Source organism: Lepisma saccharinum, chromosome 2, assembly GCF_977018435.1.
Source record: "Lepisma saccharinum chromosome 2, izLepSacc3.1, whole genome shotgun sequence".
NCBI lineage: Eukaryota > Metazoa > Arthropoda > Insecta > Zygentoma > Lepismatidae > Lepisma > Lepisma saccharinum.
The window spans coordinates 202351081-202367854 of record NC_139230.1 but is presented as its reverse complement, the minus strand read 5'-3'; the positions used below and the strand labels follow the sequence as shown (position 1 = coordinate 202367854).

The window sequence follows — 16774 nt, the reverse complement described above, 5'->3', positions numbered from 1 at the left end:
AACTCAAGCAATCCAGTGTATCTACATACATGCACATGTTACAATCACAACAGTAAAAGACATGAATTAGCGAAGAATTTATAATAATTCCAAAATAATATTTTTATCATTTCTCAGTGTCAAGGTTTAGTGAAAATTGCTATTTTGTGGCACGCACTTAGGTCTTGGATCGAAGGAAGTTTCATCATTATTCTGTAAAAGTAGTAGGACCAAATGAATATGTGGGGTCCTACCCCCAAATGTGCCTTCATGGCACGGTGCTATATGCACGGGGAACTTTACCGTTACTAAGTGAATTGTACGCTGTATTCACAGGAGTTTCCACATTGAAGTATAAGTTTATTGTTAAACAACTCATTTGGGATATGAACTTCAAAGTTTCAAGAGCCAATAACTGAAGAAACATCTTCATAAAGGTTCACGGATGCTTGAACTCGGCTCTTCGAAATTCTAACGAAACTTTTGCATCAGTAACTACCACGACTATTATGAAGTTCAATTACTCTAATGGTTCTTTCAACCACTTCCGTTTTTCGATGCTTGGAATCCTGTGTAAACGAGAACTTTGATACACGCTTTAGTTCAAAGATGATCACGACAGACCAAACGACAAGATGACAAATAGAAACTTGACTTTTGGAAAATACATTCATCCTTTGAAGCTTGAAACTGATGAGGAACCAATCTATCAGCCTTTACATGTGAATAATTTTCTTGAAAACTGCGTTTCATGAACTTTGTTTCATGTTCAAGGATTTTATTTGCACCGCCTCGAGAGAATATCTCTAGTAAAGTCTCTGTACCCGAGTTGATGAAGTACCGGTTCAATTTGAGTCAAATAGAAGGTTCTGTGCATATCTTTCTTTCTGAACGTTGTCTTGTTTGATTTGTAATGCTCCTCACTAAGAGAGTGGGAGGTACATAATGATGAGAACTCATTGCAGATCAATCATCAACTTCTCCATGAACTCAATGAAGGCGTTTCGATATCAGAAACCTTCTTGATGGCTCGTGCTTTCTTCATGCTCTGGACCGAGTCCCTACAACGACATGTGGTAAAAACCGGTAAACCTTGGATCTGAATAGAACATTTGTGACAAACTTGGTGTATACGCTAAAGACTAACGTCGGACATAATGAATAAAATATATGGGGGTTGTGGGAATTGTAGCTTTCCTGGCGACGTGATGAAAACAAGTGCTCTCATGTTACCAGTAAGTTATGTCGACGTTTATTTCCAACGTTTCGAGCGCGTTTTGCTCTCGTAACGCCGACTTCACCTGGCTCTGTAATAAAATACATTGTGATCCTCAGTATTATTTTAATACACTTTTAAGAACTTCACGGAAGGAAGAAGCACAAAAAATGACACTTTAATGTAACAATAGCGCAAATTATTTGGTGGACCTAGACTTCGCTATAACACACACTAAATATGTAAATATGTTTTAAAAATATTATTGTTAAATAACGTATTTATTATGTTGGAATAATATTATCTTGATCTTTGGTAGCTACATGTGTATGTGTTGCTTACTTCAGATATTTCAAATGAAATATACAAGTATCGTAATGTACCCTAGGTATACCTAGGTATATACGTACATAGAGAAGTTATATATTTGGTACGTAGCATGTTTTGAATGTAAAATGTGATTATGTTATATTCTGTAATTGGAAGTTTTTCACTGTTAAAGGCCAAAAACAAATAAATTTCAATATTCTAATCGAGAATCGATCTATCAAGTCTTGCTTCTCAACGCATTACACTATTGTGAGAGGAATGAATATTTCATTGTTCACACTGCAACATACTCTTCTCTTCATTTACGTTTCATTGCAGTGTCACACACTACCGACGATCTGGTGTTTGTGTGGGATCCCCATATACCTCTCGTGGTGGATTCAATAGAACTTCCTCAACTAGACTTGGTGAAGAATGACACTGGAGACTGCACGCAGGTTTATTCAACTGGTAAGTACCAGCAACGTTATGATTTCCTGTCTCCACATGTGAAATCACAAAATTAAAATGTCTTTCTGTGAGCAATCGTTCCTACTCTCCGTTTAGCTCCTATATTTATATCACCTGTCAATCAATGGTTCCAAATCGCACATTCTTACGTTACAAAAAGTTTCCGGGCTATGATCAGTGATTTAAACATGACTTTTCAAATTGTACGTACAATACTTGAGAGGTGATATAATTTCTCCTCGCTCTTTACATCTACGAATTTACTAAAAATATTAACAAACCTGAAGTTTTTTTGTTTTGTGAATATAGATGAAAAAATTAAATAATATTTTCACCGTATTAAAAAAGATATTTACAGGGTTGTATCATTCAAACACTAGCAAATTTGCACAGTCCGTAAAGAACATCAGAACGAAAAACATTTCTGTACTATAACTGAAGACCTTAAATAGTTCACATATTTATTTTTGATCTCTTCAATATTTTATCAGGCATGGTATGGTAGATGCAATTTAAATTTAAACGGGATGTTCCATGATGTCTGATTCTGATGTTGTGCACATATATGAATGGGCATTCCTTCTGATTGGGTATAATCAGATTTGCTACTGTAATTTCGTGATTAGATTTTCAAGCATTCTTTTTATTACTGGTAGCCCAGTTAAATGAGATAAAATAGGTGAAATGTTGAACAAGGTTGATTTCTCCCCCACAATCCAAGTTAAGCTTTCCCCCTTACACTTAAATATGGCGGCCAGAAGCTTCTTTTTTCTTACGGTTAGTATGATCATGGAATAGATAAAAATATCAGACAGCAAAAGATTGATGCATGCGTTTAACAATGCTGTTTAGTACAACAAACTAAATTAAATTTCAATTAAATTACATAATAATAATAATAAAAATAAGAAAATAAAAATCAAATCATTTTTATCGTGGACGTTCGGACATTAAGACGTACGTACTATCAATCAGGGTAGAACCAAGGCGTGTTCCTGCATGACAGCAAGTATTTATCGATTTTTCACATGTAAAACTTTAAATGCTAATTAAGAATGAGGATGAGAGCGGTAATGAACTTTCTCTTGAATTTGTGCTTTCGTTACACCATTGGAAGCAAAATTCTTGGAAACTCCATTCGAAATTGAAAATGACTCATGTTTCCATTAATGTGGCTCTCCAGTTCCATTCAAGGATCCACTTTTTGATTCACCAGGCTCCTGTAACATGAAATTGTATTTGCATTCATTTGAACACCGAGTGCTTGCCAAACTCATAATGTAAATCAACAGCAGATTGGTAGTTTCTGCTCTATCTCGTTGTTATGATTTTATGGTATTGTATGGGGCAGTAGCGTACGCAGGATTTCATCAAGGGGGGTGTTATTTCTAAATCTTTTTTCCAAATTCACATTACCATTGCTTTATTATACTTTAATTACATAATAATAATCACAATTAATTAATAATACTTATAATTAATTAATTAGCTAAATTAATACTAATAATACTACTAATACCACTACTACTACTATTAAGTAGTAGAGATCTACATAAATATAGTATTTATGAAAACATTAGAACAATATTACTTTCTAGTCATTCGATTTTTATGAAATCCTGGTAGCATTTTTTTGTTTCTTTGTTACGAAATAATTGTCTGGTCAACGAGGTGAGACATTTCAAGGGTGAATAAGATCCATAAATACAAGAAAATATATTAAAATAAATTGAAATAATCAAAGTATGGAACTCATCCAAGGAGCTGCAGGGATCTGGTCGGTAGAGCGTCTGACAAGTGACAATCACGCGGGAGATCCGGATTCGATTCCCGAAATTGGTTGGAATTTTTCCAGCTTCTTCCCCGCATAAATGTCCCCGATAATTCACACCTGGATTGTCTCCCTGTTCTTACCAACAAAACATTTTACAATAGTTAAGCTTATTGTCGTTTGAATAATTGTCTAGTCAACAAGGTGACACATTTTAAAGAGAGACATTCAAACGTGCTGCGGTAAGCAATACAATGGGAAGGTGAATTGGTGACTGTATTTTTGTCCGCCTAGCCTTTGTCTATACGTTAGCCTCTTACAACGTACCAAGAAGTTTATTTAGTTAATTCTCATTGTTCACACACACAAAAAAAGACATGTTCGTTGAACACTGGCGTACGTAGAGGGGCGGCCGATGGTGTTCCAGTCCCTACCGAAATTTTGAGAAAATCAGAATTTTCAAAAAAAATCCGTTAAGAACTTTAAAAAATCAAAGTGTAAATGCGAAACCTCTTTTAAAGTGAATCCCGATTACCATTTTTGTCTTTGAATACAATTTTAATAGACTGAAAAGCTCCAAATATACGAAATATTTTATTATGCATCCTGTCCTCCAAAACGAAGCCATGTGCTATCCACATTTACTATTCCAGCCCCTCCCGAAAAAGAAAATCTGCGTACGGCAGTGTATTGAACATTGTTGCAACTGAGATACAAAACAACTTTTTTCTCTTTTAAATCAGTTACCCTAACCAACCTCATAAACTCGTGTTTATTTTCAAGGCATCACTCTGAAAGACGCGTGTGTTTGGAATGCTGTGCTTTTTTCCATGCTGCATGGAAATAATAATTCAAATTATTAGTATTATTATTATTATTATTAGTTGTAGTAGTAGTAGTAGAAGAAGTAGTAATAGTAATATTATTGTCCCAGATCTTTGACTTTAAAAAATTGGCCATTTAATTTTTTTCCACAGCATTTTTCATAATATTTCACAAGCTCAAGGGGGGGGGTTAAACCCCGTAACCCCCGCCTTGCGTACGCCACTGGTATGGGGAATGAAATGTTTGTTCTTCCATTAGTAACCGAAATGTCTGCAGCTTCAATATTCTGATGTTTTGATGAACGATATAGCTTTCCAGAAAAGTTAAAAATTCATGACTTTACACTGCTATGAGAGTTTTAAAAATGTTTAGAAAGAACATGAATAGTGTTGATATGTGAAAACATATTATGTATTATATGAAGAAATATATTATGAACCTCATATAATATAATGGTGAAATTGGGTTTCTATTCTCTGATGCTAAACACGGAACAAAAAAATAAAAATAAAACTTGTGGCAAGCACTGAATGGTTGAAATGAGGCATTGACTTTTCACGTGAGTAGCAAATTGATGCGCTTGTTTCGAGAAACATGGAAAATCCCTTAACTCAGTTTCAACAGACAGGATCCATTCAAAATTAGATTAGGGGAATTGCTTTCATTTTGTGGAAAAACCCTAATCAATACTAGAAAACCTAAACAGTCAGGTTGAAGTATATTTAAATTTAGGATTTGAATACATGAATTGTACATACATACTTTGCCTGCACTTCGTTGACGCGCTGACACACAACACCAGTAGGCCCGCCTCCGTGGCGGAGTGGTTAGTACAGCGCGCGGCGGGGTCAGAGATCCCGGGTTCGAATTCCGGCCTGGGCATGAGTGTTCTTTGTGACTGTCACTTCATCATATCATCACTTATCCTCATCTTCGCGGTTAGAGAAAAGTGACAGAAAAGCGAAGTAAAATAAAACAAGTTAATCAATCATAAATTCTTCAGTGTGTCTACAGAAGATGTTCGGTTCCAGTCTTTCTGCCGCTATACACCTTCAGCTGTCGTCTCTTCGGTCTTGATGCCAGTGGGAGGAGCTTGATGGCCGCAGACTGTTCGTGTAACAAAATCGTCTCTACTGCGCGAGAAAATTCTCTGTTGATTCGCCCGCATACTCTGCAGCAGCAGACATTCGTCACATGTGCAAGGGGTACTTCACATACAAATAATACCAATAGAAGCGACAAATAGGGTTATTTACCTATTAAACCCTATTCTTTATTCTACCTTCTATCTTTTACTGATACAACCACAGCTGAACAAGCTAATGATGGTTGATGGAACACCATTTCAAAATGCCAAAATTGCATGCTTCCTTTGGGTGGGAAGATGTGACGTCACAACTCCGTCTAGGCCATTCTACGCTTCCCTCCGCATGCAATGAACGTCCAGTGAAACACATCAAGATACAGACCATGCCATCTAGGATTAACCAATGATATTAAAGTGAGGTGCAACATTTTCCCTTGAATATAAATAAAGTTCCATTCTGTAATTAGGAAGGAGAAGTCCTATTTACGATTGATTGATTGATTTGCTTTTTACTTCGCTTCTTGTGCCACTTTTGGATAATTTGCGAACTTGGGGATGAGTGATGATATGATGAAATTACACTCGCAAACATCCATGCCCAGGCCAGGATTTGAACCCAGGACCCCTGCCGTCGTAGCGCGAAGTGATAACCACTCCGCTACAGGGGCTGGCCAAAAAGTCCTATTTAAGAAATCACTGCTATTTTGTCTATATTTATTATTGTACGATTCTCTAATGTAATGTAATGATGCAACAAGTATTTCTTTCCATCGGATTGTTTAATAGGGTAAGTACAGAGGTGCTGTACTCTGAAGAAATCAGCATATTGCCTATTTTATTTATTTATTTATTTATTTATTTACGACTTGTTCAAATGACAAAGTTAAGGCATTACTGCCGTCTCTTCCACTTAACATTTAATTACAGTTGTCATGTTTTATCTTTACAATTAATTATATATAATTGAAGAATAAAAAAATAAATGAGAAAATAAAGTAATAAAAATAAAATATAGGTAATTCAGTTTGTGTACGAGGAGTCATGTCGTGGTTTTAACTACACTGGCATTATTTTTTTACTAATACAATGAAAAAGGTAACTGAAGAAAAAATATATAAAAGCAATACAGTTTCTATACGTGGACACACACCCACACACACACCCACACACACACACACACACACACACATACCTACAGAGAAAGCTAATTACGTAAGCTTATGCATTGGTTTCTGGGAATTCAATCTAGGTCCAATTGTTTAACATGTGTGAATTTAATTTTCTTTTGAATGTTACAATTGAGGAAGAGGCTTGGATTTGTGTCTGTTATTATATTTTTTATGTCTGTTAAACGTTTCCTCACTAAATTTCTAAAACTAATTCAGTCACAAATAGCTTAGTGTCTCTGAGAATAAACTCTCAATACCCTAATTTAAAACCAAGACTCTAAAGGAGCATTCAGCACAAATAAGGACAAACACAGAAGAACATGACTCCTCCGTGGGTCCAGGCGCCAGAGCCTCGTTAGCATGCAAGACTGCAGTTATCGGGGTGCACTACATGGAAGTAAAGTTGGCATTTGGGTGCCTTTCCAGGTCTCCCCTTACACCACAAATCAGGGTGAGGGAAGTGAAGTATGGGCTTGAGAATGTTACCCACATCCTTTTAATCCATCTATGGCGTGTAGGGATTCTGCCATGAATTCAGTTTTCTAAATTAATCTTTTGCAAAACCATTAAGAACAATTCCATCCAATAGTGACAATACTAATATTGTGATGCAGGTCAACATGAAAAGTTTCCCAGATTTATCTGAAGACAATTGACAATCCTCCCCCATTTTTACATCCCGCCCATAGCCTTCAAAACTAATTGTTAATCATTTAATCACTTTGAGGAAAATTAATAAAAAAATAAGAATAAATGTATATTTTTATTGAAGATATTAGTTGCAAGTAAAATATATGCTGTGTTAAACTGTTCTTGAATATATGTATCTTTATATACGTATATTATATAATGTGTATGTGGGTGGAAGTGGTTTTTATTATTATAATTCTCCATTGATCAATGATTAAGGAGTGAGTATTAGGTTCGAATTCTGCGGTTTTCTTTTTTATTTATCCGTATAAAAGTTCGTCAATCATCCTCATTGTCGGACATAAATTGGGAACAAAAGAGGGAGATGAAATATAGAAAATGCAATTTAAAACACGAAATATCACATGAGAACGACGCCTCACATGGAATAATTGTGTAATAATGATCAGGCTGGAAAATTCATACGAACTAAGAGATTTAGGGAAATGGGCCATAACCGTAACATCAACTAAATGATGCAACGTAAATAAAAAAACATCGAGAAGGCTTAAATTTTCACTTCAAAAACATTAACTTTTAATAAAATACTAACATGATTTACTTATGTTACAAATATTATTAATATGTAATTAATAATAACAAATTAAAATCCTAATTTTCAAAAAATATCCATTGCGAGGCGTCTTTATAATTCTGGTAAGCTGTGATGCCATCTTTGGAGCGTTGCTTAAACTATACTTTCAAAGCCAGCGTACTGGATTTGTACCTAACGCCTCGATTCTATTTCACTTCATGCGTGAATATAGAGACTTATGAGATAGCAAAGATTTTAGTACTGAACTGAATTTATGATCACATTAAATAGAGTTAATAAAAATTGAAGTGTCGGACAACATAAAAATGGGGGAGGGGTCCCATATTTTTAGTTCAAATCATAAAATTGAAACTTGATAAACTATGAAACAGTAGGTAGGCATGCATGCTTATTTCCAAGACAAGAGGGCTTAAGTTGAAGCTTCGCGTATCAAATTTTGGGGGTCAGTCCGAGGCTCGCACAAAAATGTCTCCCACCAATATTCAAGTTTTCATTCAGCTTCAAACACAAATAGGCTTCCTCAATACTTCTCGCAATCGATTGATTGATTGATTGATTTGGTGTTTTAAGTCCACTTTATGCACAGTAAGGCTAATCGGGACTGGACCTATAGTTTGAAGTGGGATCCGAAACACTATGTGCCTCCACCGTGTATCGAACCCGGGACCCCTTGATGGATATTTGGTGCCCCCTATGTTTCACCTTGCCGCCTTCTCACCCCCATTTTTCTACCATGGCCCACCTGCTTTAAATCTTCCTAAAAAAAACAGTGCTTACGAAAAATAATAGCATTATTTTAAAAGGACCTCAAGAATTACTGTTAAAGAACACGTTTATTGTAGGTGTGTGTTTATTTAATACCTACATAATGACATCAAAATAACAGTGCAATATTCTTAATATGTTATGCAGCAGTAACTTCAATGAATTCTTGTCAACAAAAGATCCAACAACTCTTTTTGAAACTAATAGCCACGCACCTGGTGGAGGCAAATAGTGGTTCGAATCCCACTTTAAACTGTCCCGATTAGCTTTTCTGTCCCTAAAGTGAACTTAAAAATAAACTTAAACAAATAAAAGAAATAGTCACGCTTACGTAACCAGAAATCAGGGTTTGACGCTTATCAATGGATATACTCCGTTTGGGGCCCCGCGAAGACGGAGATCCCAGGCAGTCGCCCGCCCCTGGGCATGGGTGTTTTGTGATTGTCCATTCATGAATTTCATCATGTCGTCACGCATACTCATCGTCGCAATTAGACAAAAGTGACAGGAAAGCGAAGTTAAATAAGGAAAATAAAATAAAATCGTAGTCGGAGGGTCCCGCCCGGGGTAAGATTCCCTACGGTGAGTTCCTTACTTGCTCGTTTTCCTATTCGAAAATGAAACTTGTAAAATGCATGAAGTTAACTTCCCACAAGCTATGACTTCGCACGCAAAGAAAATATCATTGTATCTTGCATGATTCACTGTAACCGCAACACTATACCAGTCTGCTGGAAATTCTCTTTCTGCCGTGGTGGCAGAGATGTGTGAGGTGAACCCGATTTTTCTTTACACTAAAGACATATTGAGTCTCCAGGAAGAGATTATTACTTTTGGCGACATCTCGAATTTGAAATTCACTAGCCCATTGAATCAGTATCGTTGGCTAAACACTGTTGGTGTTCAAGGCGGTGAAGGCCATATCTTACGAACGGAAGTCCAGTGGAGAACGTCAAAGTGCAGGCAGTGCTATCTATGATCACTCATTGCTACTAAAAACTTGATGAAAAATAATTTTTCATGAGTGTAACACAAAGTGTATTTCGAAAATGCATATCATCTTCTCGGGCGTTGCCATGCTCTTTGCATTTGTCATCATATTTTATGACCCTGTACTTGTACAAAGGAAAGTAGGAATAGAGAGTGATAGGTGGCTTGCAAATATCCATACGTGAAAGCATTATATTCAACATTCTATGATTCTTTAACATAATGTGACTATGAAGAATAGCTCTTTGTTCTGGATAATGAGAAATATTATTTGAAAGCATGTCCACAGCTGTGCCTTGCTCTGAAGAAATCGCGGAGAAAACTTTTTTTTATACGGAACTATGTGCTTCAGAATGTATTTCAAATCATCACATTGCTCGCACCAAGGGATGTTAAATGTAGGGATTTTGTACAATTTTCGTGTCATATTCCTCAATGTCACTAGCAATAACACATAAGTTACTCACGCCTCTCAGCAAAGAGTGTGTAAATGGGAAAATATAATAATTATTATTGTTTTTAGAGAGAGTAACTCAACGTGATCCATGGTATCCAACTCACGATAATATTTTTATTTATTTATTTATTAAGAACACAACAAACATGCCCAATTACAGAATTCTATGTGGTGAAGTGTAACAATGCATTTATCAGTTGGTTGTAATCTCATGCATGAGATCTTAACGAAATTAAAATGTTTTCTTCAATTACAACTTGCTTTACATTTACATAAATATTGTTATTACCTTTGAAATTGTACTCATTCATAAAAATTACAAGAATTATACAACACAATACATTCAGTACAATACAATATACGTAAATTGATTACCATTATATATATATATATATATATATATATACATACACATATACATACATGTGTGTGTGTGTGGTTTATATATATACAGGGGGGTCCAAAAAATGTACTCACTGTTTGATAGTCCATATCTTCTGACAAAATTGACTTGTGTGTACAATTTTTGGCACTGAGAGAGAGTTATGTTAGATGTTCAAAATGACCACCAGCAACTTGTAAACAACTCCGATGGCGCCGAACTGCAGACCGTACTACGGCCGTCAGTGTATCTTGCATAATGGCAGCACATGATGCTATTATTTTTTTCACGTAGCTCGTTGAGTGTAGTTGGTTTTTGTCGATCCACATCATCCTTGACGGTCCCCCACAGGTAGAAGTCCAGCGGTGACAAATCAGGGGACCGAGGTGGGTACTCAATAGCACCGCGTAGACCTATCCACCGTCCGGGGAAAGTGTCATCCAGGTACGACCTGACATCGCGATGGTAGTGAGGCGGGGCTCCATCTTGCTGCAGGTAAAACATTTCATCGCCAAATAGGGTTCGGATGGCAGGCAAAATCCTTGACTGAAGCATTTCGAGATACACCTCACCGGTTACGGTACCCTCGAAGAAGAAGGGACCAATCAAACCACGCGATGACAGACCACACCACACGTTAAGCCCCGGTAGATTCACCGCCTTCTCCTCATAAACGTGAGGATTGACGGGCGACCAGTAGACACAATTGTGGCGGTTCACAGTACCGTTAAGTTTGAATTGCGCCTCGTCTGACCACACAACTGTCCCTGCAAATTCTCTATCCTCGCGAACCATGTGCTCAAACCATTCGCAGTATTCGACCCTACGATCCGGATCGTCCTCGTTGATCGCGTGTAGCAGTCTTGGAATGTACACTTTCCACTGTGCACCCTTCAGAATGCGTCTCACGCTAGACCGGCTCACCCCACTTTTGCGCGCTCCCTGGTTCACTGATTTTTGCGGTGATCGGGTGAAATGTTGCAACACAGCAGCACTGGACTCTGGACTTGTAGCAGAACTAATAATGAACAAGGTGGCCACGATAGCCTCCAACAAATTCCATCTGCCACCCTCAACCTGGAAAACGTACTTGGTCTCCATTTATGACTCGATAGTATCGTATGGTGCATCTGCGTGGGCATCGACATCCCTGGGGAAATCGACATACGTGCATAGACTCAGATCGTCGCAGAGAAAGGTTCTGCTCAGGCTAACCGGGGCGTTCAGAACAACATCTACCGAAGCCTTGCTCACAGTAACGGGCACCTTGCCGTTGGATTACATTATAAAGCTCCGGGCCCTTTCCTACTTTTTCAGGAAGGGCAACGAAAGAAAGATAACCGAGATCCTAGGAAACTTCTACCCAACATTCCGTGACATAAAGCATAGAGTAAGAGAGGATTGGCAGAGGGAATGGAGCTCTTCCGAGAAGGGTAGGAGACTCTACCAGTTCATGCCGAACACGAACGAGCCTTTGGTGCATAAAAACAAGGGGTTCTCAAGGGGCTTGATCCATTTTCTCACGGGCCACGGCCCATACGGCACCCATCTTTTAAAAACGGAGAGACGAGACAACGATCTCTGCAGGTCCTGCACGACGGAAATCGACACCCCAGAGCACAAGGTATTTTTCTGCCAAGCTTCGGACGAAATTATCATCGCAGCGAGGCGGGAACTTCCCCACACGGACGTCTACAATCTGCTAAGGAGTCCACATTTTGATAAACTAAATGCTCTGGCAGACACGGTGTCCCATGCGGAGCTGAAGATATTCATGCGAGATAATCGCCGGCGACCTTTTGCCCCCCTGCCCCGCCCAGCCCCCGCCGAAACACCAAGAAGGAATCCGAGGAGAGGAATCCCTGCGCCCCCTCCCGAGCCCCTCCCCGAAGAGGAGTCGCCGGAGGGTGCGTCGGGGCGTCGCTGCTGCGATGTCGCCGCTGGACGAAGGAGGCGGCCGAGAGAAGAAAAATCCACCCACCCCGCACGCCTGGGGAGCGACACAGGAAGTACATGAGACGGATGGAACGGCGTTAGGAGGAACAGCAGTGTTAAGTAAATGATCTCAGCTCGATCCCCAGGGAGGACCAAAAAATGCTAAAGAAACAAATTTAAAAAAATTAATTTAAAAAAAGAAAATAAATAAATAAATAAATAAATCCCAAAACAAGAAACTGACATCCCGGGAGCTTCCCTTCTGGAGATTTTTAATTTACTTAAGAAAGCTTATCTGATCAAATTAGATCAAATAAATGAATCACCGCTGGAAGCCAGTGGACTCCCTGGGAGTTGAGCTCGGGACTGAGATTAGAATTACAATTTAAGATTATAATTTAACAACATCTAATATGTTCATTGCGTTCAATTAATTTACACAAGTTGTACGCTTGGCATGGTTAAACATATTCTATTTTTCTTATGTAATATATTAATGTTTATATTTCTTGTACTTTAAACATATATAATTTTAACAGGTGAAGGTAATAAAGGGATATTTTTAGTTTCATAAACATTAATCACTCCCGTTACATTGATTAAATAATTATATAATAATGTAATAAAACAAAAAGTTATGACCCCTGGTAGTGAGACGGGCGTGATAGGATGCCATTTTATAATGTAGAGAAGCAACGACAATAAAGCATCGTTCTTCACACGGACATTGCTCCTTGTCCGTCGTGATCCCTTGTCCCCTCCCTGGAATGCAGACTCTGCACTCTTGCATGGACGTGTGCCAGATCAGCAGTTGTGCACGCGGCGGTAACGACCCTAAAGAATTCAAATACAAATACAAATATCACACTCCAAAATTTTAATTTTATCTCTTCTTTCTAATTAATGAATAACAATCAGTGTGGGCGCAGGATGCGGCCTTTCTTTGGGCTCCCTGCTCTGGTATGCCAGACTGGGGTTCTGGACTTGTGAGTTGGGTTCTGTGGGTTTGATGAGGAAAATAGTCTTGTACATCAAACCGCTCTGGAATGCCGGAACGGAATCCACTGCGACTCTAAGATTATGCATGCTTGTCTCACTGCCAGGGAAACGTTATCGAGAATGTTATTGAGGATGTTCTTCATGATGTTGTTAAAATAATATTATTAATATTGTTATGTAATGTAATGTCATCTGTTCTGGATTCCAGAACAGAAATAATATCACATAAAGTATTGTATACATCAATTATATCATGTATATATTCCCTGTATAACATTACAATTTATTATTATTATACCTATTTTAAAATGCAAATAGTAATAAATAGAGGAAATAAAGTCGGGGGAACCGTCAAATTCGGAGCAACTGACGTCCTGGTATATTTTTAGGAACCAGGACAATAAGACCATACCCTCGAATGTAGGCGGGAGGAGCCGGGCTTACTTCGGGGGTTCCCCCCCTTATTACTTGTAGCTGTTCGTGGTCGACCGGATCTTGCCTTGTGCACATCATGAACAGTTCTGTCGGATTCGAACTTATCACGAATACGGGCTATTCTTCGTCGTGTTGGAGGCCGTGTTCCAAACTCATTCTGCCACAGTCGTTGAACCTCTTGAATGTTCTCGTACTTCCAGAACCATTTCAATACAGTCTTGCGTTCCACAAATTATAACCGTGAGTGCATCACACATAAATTTGCCGTTGCGTAGAAACGAATTTTCGTTTCGTCTCCCTCTCTCTTAGCATCACGTGTTCTACCCTGCTCGAAAACCTTCGCTATTGTTGCCATATTGTCATTCCATTCCTGGACACACTCGCGCAAACATAATTGAAAACAATTGAATAGCGCTCCAGCTCGCGGTTCCCACCGTTCGGCAGGGACGGTAATGTGGCAATATAGCACGGCGTAGTGGTTGCTTCTTTTATGCAGTGCATGTTCATTGGCTAGCTAGTAACTAGTGTTGCCAACTGTAATAATGAAGCACTATTTCTGTCACGGAAGGGGAAAGGCAGGTAAAGTGGCGGTGAGTTTTGTTGGATTGGAAGCACCATATTTTTATTTTATACTAAGTATTTGACCGGTTTGACGTTGTGTGCGTGTATTGCGTGTGTGTATGTAAAAGTGTGTGTTTGCTAATGAACGTTAAATTCCATAATGCCTCCAGTTCTGTCGAAGTTGAAATCAAAAACCTTGCATAGCCAAGCTCGGGAAATTCTAAGCAACGTGCACGAGTTCATGAAGGAGGAAGCCAGTGAAGGTGTTAGCATCCCAATAACTTTAATAAATACTTACTTTTACATATTTAAGGAAAATATACTTAATTTTACATATTTCAACAGGTTTAATTCACAAATTGTTCATATTTCATAATTTTGGTATTATTCAAAATAAATAAATTATGTGGCTCCAACATCATTTCAACTCTGGCTCCGGCACGTGTTCTTGTAGAAATTGCATAGAGGAGGCTGTCATTTTTGCTGCTTAATGCGATACATATTATTTTCTGTGTTAAAATTGCCATGCTTTGATGGGTGACCAAGTTTATAGCAGGGCCGGCGGAAGGGTAGGGCGAACCGTGCCATCGCCCAGAGCGGCAAAATTTGAAGAGAAAAAAAAAATAAGCCTATTGAAAACTGTGATCGAGCGAGATATTCTTTTGCGCTGAATAGTATTGAAATAGCATAAGAAGTCTCATTATTTATTTTATATTTTGATGTTTTAGTTAGGAATATATTGATTTTCAATTTTCCGTTTCTGCGTAATGACCGGGGGGGGGGGTCGAAATAGAGCGACATCTGCCGCCACCTCCCAGGGAGGCAAAATGACTAGCGCCGGCCCTGGTTCATAACAAAAGAAAAAGCCGCGCAGCTAGTGGCAGTATATGTACTTGTTATTGTTGTGGAAGCCGGCATCCTTTGTAAATGTACAACAAAGGCAACCGACTGTCGCCGATCTCAGAGAGGAAATAATAATACTGCTTGAGGAGGAGTGTTATGGTGCAATTGTAGCGGTTTAACACGTTGGCATGTTATTATCTGACGTTGCAGTTCCATACCAGTGTATACGGGTTTTGGGAGTGAAAAGTTAGAACGCCACCAGTGCATTAATGCAATGAAAAATAATATATATTTTTTTTAAATTTTGTTTGAAATCGCTCAAATAAGGAATCGTATGAAGAAGTCTTCTTTGCAGCATTTTTGGTAATTTTACTTATGTGTTAGTTCATATTTTGCGAATTTTTAGTCCATATGTACTGTATGTAGCTACATACAAATCCACTTGTTAGTACATATTAATCCTAGTCCTGGTATAATGCATGACGTTTAAAACTCAACGTTAGATAGACCTGAATTCTCTAATTTTATTGTTGTACGTAACAGCTGTGCATCGGCTCACTGCAGCGATTTTATATCTGCTCCATTAGCAACACTCCTTCTTTAGTTGTTTCGCGCATCGCACGGCAGAAATATCTGCGCTGGACTCTACCGCAGCCATTGTTGCTACTCGACTGTCTTCCGCTGTACTGGCATGATCGCTCCAACACTCGCGCATGCGCGGCGCAAATTACCAGCGCCACCTACCCGCGACAAATTAAACAGTTGCACTACACGTCCACATGAGATTAGTACGTGTAAGTCGGTTTGTTTCGAAATTATTGCATTACAAACAGTGAGTACATTTTTTTGGACCCCTTTATATATATACCGTGCGTCCATTTCGATCTTCAGCCGAGAGATCGGGAGAAGCGTGGCGGGCGGCGCTGACGGAGATGCCGACATTTGCGGCCTGTAATGCCCGCTTATTTTTATGGACATATGCAGACATTTATATAAATATTGCAAAACGAGCACTAACCTGTGTTATAAGAGTTGTTCAAAGTGATGTCCACCTAGATTCACACATTCCTGGCATCGTTTGATGAAATTATGATTCACACGCAAAAGTTCTTCTTCCGTAATTCTTCCAAGTTCTGCCCTTATATTGTCTTTTAGTTCGTCGATGCTATGAGGGTTATTTCGGTAGACTCTATTTTTTAAGGTTCCCCACAAATAAAAGTCACATAAGTTAAGATCTGGCGAACGTGAAGGTCATAAACCCCTAGAAATTATTCTGTCATCAAACACCTCCCTTATAGCGTCCAAAGAATCAGTGGCGGTATGGGCTGTGGTCG

The 16774-nt window shown here is 38.6% G+C and overlaps 1 protein-coding gene across 1 annotated transcript in view; it reads left to right on the top strand.

The window, feature by feature from the left end:
* Nucleotides 1-16774, top strand: part of LOC145981016 (glycine receptor subunit alpha-2-like) — a 358476-nt gene that overhangs the window by 294615 nt on the left and 47087 nt on the right. Inside the window, exon 7 of the mRNA XM_083114116.1 lies at nt 1844-1975. Within this exon, the coding sequence (XP_082970242.1) occupies nt 1844-1975 (132 nt within the window). The remainder of the gene's footprint in view (nt 1-1843; nt 1976-16774) is intronic.